Source organism: Nothoprocta perdicaria, unplaced genomic scaffold, assembly GCF_003342845.1.
Source record: "Nothoprocta perdicaria isolate Ctin4 unplaced genomic scaffold, notPer1 scaffold_121, whole genome shotgun sequence".
NCBI classification, from domain to species: domain Eukaryota; kingdom Metazoa; phylum Chordata; class Aves; order Tinamiformes; family Tinamidae; genus Nothoprocta; species Nothoprocta perdicaria.
In genome coordinates, this window is record NW_020454328.1 from 1,096,261 (window position 1) to 1,101,362 (window position 5,102).

Consider the following 5,102-nt stretch of genomic DNA (forward strand, 5'->3'; position numbering starts at 1 on the left):
GGGGGCAATGGGGGGTGATGCAATGGGTGCTGGGGGGCAATAAGTGTTGGGGGCAATGGGGAGTGATGCAATGGGTTCTTGGGGGGGCAATGGGTGCTGGGGGGATGATGCAATGGGTGCTGGGGGCAATGCGTGCCACCTTCATCCCTGCCACGAGTGTTGGCCAGTCTCAGCRCACCCAGCACGAGGGGACCAAGGGGCTGGATCTGTTTGTGTGTCGGTCCGCCCTGGCTGTTATGTATTTATACCAAAGCGGGATTTATTCCGCTGCAAATCTGCTGCTGCCGGGCGGCTGCCGACACATTAACACTCAGCTCGAGCTGCTTTTCTCCCCTTTTTTTTCCTCCCTGCAGCAAACACGGCCGAGCTCAAATCCGGCTTTTTGCTGCTTTTCCCCAGCTACAGGAGCGGCTCGGGGAGGCCCTGGCCACCACGCAGCGCTGAGCCCCGCGTGGCCGTAATCCCCTGTTTCCCGGGATTTATACATTTTCTGCATTAAAAAAAAAATAAAAATGACATTAATAATAATAAGCTCTCAGCTGGTACGTGACCCGYGTGGAGGAAAGCGCGCTGCAAACCAGCCCTTTCAGCTGCAGGGTCTTTGGCCCGGCACCGCAGCCGGATCAGAGGTGCTGGGGCCCAGGCGTTCTGCCCCAGGGATTTATATCCCAGGGATGGGTTTTGCACCTTTCCCTTCCCCAAAAGTCCCCGGCAGCTTCCCCCTTCCCCTCGGGGCTTTGCCATCCAATGTCATTTAGAGGTTGCCACCCGGCGCGCACGGCGGTTCTGCTTGCTTTTGCTCCCGGGGGTTATTTACCACCTGCAGAGGACGGTGCTCGGGGGGGTTGTTTGACGGGGCGGGGGGCTCGGGGGGGTTCACAGTGGGGGGGAGGTTTCTTCCCCCCCCAAGTTGCAAACAAGACCCTCRTGCTGGGCCTTGCAGCGGGGGCTGAGCCCGGGCAATGCCCAGCCACTTCGGTGGTGCTGCCCTTTTTTGTTCTGTATCACAGCTGCCTTCTTAAATAAAAAGAATAAAGTCTTTCAGTCCTTGGAATGAAAATTGGGAGATTTCCAGTTATTTGCTAAGAAACTAACATCTCTCTGGTGCTCACATGCTCYGGCTGCACTGGAACTGTGCTGGCTTGCACTGGAGCCATACCGGGATGCACCACTACCTGCCGGGATACATTGGAACACCCTGGGATGCACTCCAGCCCTGCTGGGTTGCACTGGGCTCTGCCAGGGTGCCCCAGAGCTATGCCAGGGTGCACTGGAGCTGTGGCAAGATGCACCAGAAAGATGCCAGGATGCACCAGATTCCGCTGGGTTGCATCGGAGCAATGCAGGATTGCCATACTGGGATGCACCAGAACCTGCTGGGATGCACTGGACCCTACTGGATCGCACCCGGTGCTGCAGCAATGCAACCCATCCCAAGACGCACATGCATCCCCGCGCTCCAGCGGCGCAYGAATCCGGCGGCCCCGCAGCACACRTGCATCCYGCRGCTCYGCRGCCTTCCCGGAGCGCTGCCGCCGGCACGGGCACAGCCGAGCCGCTCGGGAGCGGGAGCGGGAGCAGCAGCCGCCCCGGCTGCAGCACCCTGCTGCCCACAGGCCTGCTCCGGAGCGCTCCGGAGCGCGCGGCTCCTCCTGCTGCATCCAGCCCGGGAAGCCAGCACACCCATGCACTAGGCTCCACACTCCCAGATCCACCCCTGTGCCCAGCTCCAGGGCAAAACCCCCTTCCCTGCAAACCCACCAAGTCCATCGGAGCCGGGGGTACCCGGCGCTGCCCACGTGCCCACCGAGGTGCCGCGACGCCCCCGTGCCGCCGCGTACCTGGTCGCGCATGCGCTCCTGCTGCCCGCGCAGCGCCAGCGCGTGCTGCGGGTACTTGCTCTTCAGGTGGTCCATGAAGGCGTCCCGCTTGCGCTCCATCTCCGACTTCTGGAGGCCGGTGAGCGCCTCGAGGCTCTGCGCCGCGATGACCGTGTGCCGGCGCTCCGACGTGTGCACCAGCCCCACGTTGGAGAAGCGCCGCGTGCCGTTGCCCAGCGTGCGGTATTCCCGCGGGTACTCGGCATCGTCCGCCGAGATCATGTGGGCGCTGCTCCGCTCGGGATCTGCGCGGGCGGGAGAGAGCGGAGCGGCGTCACCAGCGGCTCCCGCTCCGGGGCGGCCCTGGGGAAGCTGCTCGGGGGGGGACAGGGTGAGAAGGGGCAGTTTAAGCAGTTTAAGCTTAATACAAAATTCCCTTGCAGGGAATGGGGACAACGGGACACGGCCGCGGCGCTGGGGTTGGTGCTTTCTTGGCACAAGACGAGACAAGACAGCGGGAGGGCCCCGAGGGCACACGGACAGACAGAGGGACACGGACAGATGGACAGAGCAGAAAGGGAAATGGGGAGCAGGGGAGGGAGGCTCCGGCACACCCAGCCGATGGACACAACTCATCACAGCTGCCCCAGCCTCGCGATGGGAAGGGAAGGTTGGTCCCTTGGCGGGTGCTTCCCGGTCCCATTCCCAGCTGCTCCGGATGCCTCCTCCGGGAACAGCACCGCCAGGACGGCTCTGGGGATGGGATGCCCCAATGTGCCACATCCATGCCGAGGTGGCACCGCACAAGCCTTCCTGGCCCCTACCACCCTCATCATCCTCATCATCCCCCTTAGCACAGCAGCCCTGCTCTGGATCGCTCTGGGAATGATCTGCAGAGCCCGGCGCAAGCAGCACCCATGGGAGCAGGATCCTGCACTGAGGCAGCCCTGCGGTGCATCCCGCCAAAGCGGCTCCGCGCTGGAGCGGACACTCCTGCAAAAGCCCCCACTGAGCCCCTTGTCACCATCCTCACCTGCCGGCTCCTAGCGGGATGTGCTCCCCGTGCCCTCCATGCCAGGCCACCAGAACCAGTGGGAGCCGCTCCCGGCTCCTGAGCCAGGCACAGGGATGGGAAAGGCTGGAAAACCCGGCATGGSGCAGCCAGGCGGCTGCCCCAGGCCAGACCCACGGTGCCCGGCTCCGCTCCGGAACACAGCAGGGATTTATCATCCGGGGGCTCTTTCAAACRCGGTTTATTACTGCAGTTCCATAAATCTCCGGGAGGCAGCAGGGCCAGGGAAGCCGGGGCAGTCAGCGGAGCATGAAAAATAGTGCGAGGAAGCGACTGCACAAAGCGGCGGGGAAGGGGGGGCCGAGCGGGAGGCCAGGGAAGAGGAGCCCCTCGGCGCGAGGAGCTGCCCCATTAGTGCAGCGGAGCCGGGCGACGCGCGCGGCGCTGCCGCCGACCCGCAGCTCGCTCTGCGTGCTAACCCCTTCCCTGCCGCTGCCCGGGCAGCCGCCCGTGCCCGCAGCGCCCTCGGAGCAGCCCTCAGGGCATCCCTCCGGAGCAGCCCTCTGGCGCATTCCTCCACTGCATCCTTCTGGAGCATCCCTGCACTGCAGCCCTTGCAGCGTCCCTCTGGAGCATCCCTGTGGAGGATGCTGGACACGCAGAGATGTTCAGCTCCTGCTTTGCTCCCCCTCCACCTTCTCCCAGCATTTCATTGCCAACCAGCAGGTTGGAAAACGCTTCGYCCAGAGCCACGCTTGATCCCCCTCACTTGAGCACAGACACGGGAATGTGCCCGCCGCCCATGGGGAAGGAGAGCTCCAGCACCCATGTGGTGGGGAAAACGCCACAAGCATCTCCCAAACGCAGCCCCCCRACACCAGCAGCCACCAAGGCAGCCACCCCGGGCTCATCGCTGAGCCGCGCGCTCGCGCGGGCTCCAAGACAGCGCATCAGCCCCGCGCTGCAGGAGGAAAATTGCTCTGGAATCGATCCCCGTCCTTCAGGCACCAGGAAAACGCCAGTCTCCACCTCAAGAGGCTGGGTCGATGCCGCCTTTCCGGCATGGCTTCCCCGGCATTGTGCATCTCAGCCTGGAAAGCAGCGGCACGCGCGTCGCTGCCGTCCCCGAGCGCCCTGGGCGAGCGGCTCCGCGCCAGGTTTGCGGGAGCAGCGTCAGCTGCGGGGTCAGCGGGCTGCGAGGGCTGCGAGGGCTGCGAGGGCTGCGAGCGCTGCATCCACCGCGGGAGCTCCGCTCAGCTGCAAGGGCTGCATCCAAGCCCACACTCCGTCCTTTCCCTTCTGCTCCTGCTTCTTAAAGGTCTCTGCAGGAGGACAGGGAGCAGGCTGCGAGGAGAGGCGGAAACACGGGCGGGAGGGCGGCAGGGGACACACACGGACACCAAGACCCCATTTCCAGCTGGGGCGCAAGTGGAGCCTCCTCCTGCTTGGAAGCGTCGCCGTGCACCTCGGGGCACTTGCAATTAAAGCAGGGACCTGATGCAACAGGTGACAGCAGAGCAGGGTGAGGGGAAAAGGCAGCACCAGAGGAGATGGACCCTGGCACAYGCTCGCGGGTGGCACCAGTGGCATTCTCGGGGCGAGCGTCGTTTTGCCGAGTGCACMAGGTGCAATTTTTGCATCCAGAGAATCCCTTCCCTGTGGGAGCAGCCAGGAGACCAGAGCCTCATCAGGGCTGAGGGCGACTGAGCGGCTGTGACAGGCGCACGGTGGGGATGGAGGCCGGGAGGCCGGGAGGCCACCAGCCCTGGGGAAGGTTGAGAAGCACAAGCCGGATCTGCCATGGAGCTGCTACCTGMGGAACCGTGGGTCGGAGCTGCCAGTGCCTTTCCCATGAGGAGTCCCTGGGAAAAGGCTCCTTCCGTATGACGGAGCTGGGAAGGAGACTGGGAAAGGCTGTCTCCATATGATGGAGCGGGACCAGCGCAGCGAGCTGAGGCACCATCTGTGAGCTGGAGGATGCCCAGCTGCATCCCCGAAGCCTTTTGGGTGCAGGAACGGGGTGGCTTCAAGGTTGCTCCTTCCTCCCCCTCATCCTCCCTCGGGGACCGCATCCTCCCCGCGCGCCAGAGCCGAGCGTGGCGCTCCCCGCACGTCCCCTGTGCCCGCGGCGCGTACCCAGCAGCAGTGGCGGCAGGCGGCAGCGCGGCGGCAGGCGGGCGCCGGGCGCTGCTCCGGGCGGCGTGTGGCGGGGATGCATGGCGGAGCGGGCACGGAGCGGACACGGAGCGGGCACAGAGCGGATGGCGGAG

At 64.7% G+C, this 5,102-nt stretch overlaps 1 protein-coding gene across 4 annotated transcripts in view; it reads right to left on the reverse strand.

The window, feature by feature from the left end:
• The window catches only part of SRCIN1 (SRC kinase signaling inhibitor 1), a 40,819-nt gene that overhangs the window by 28,013 nt on the left and 7,704 nt on the right, over nt 1-5,102 (reverse strand). For all 4 annotated transcript variants that reach the window (XM_026054507.1, XM_026054504.1, XM_026054505.1 and 1 more), the window contains exon 2: nt 1,842-2,125. In XM_026054507.1, coding sequence (XP_025910292.1) covers nt 1,842-2,125 — 284 coding nt within the window. The remainder of the gene's footprint in view (nt 1-1,841; nt 2,126-5,102) is intronic.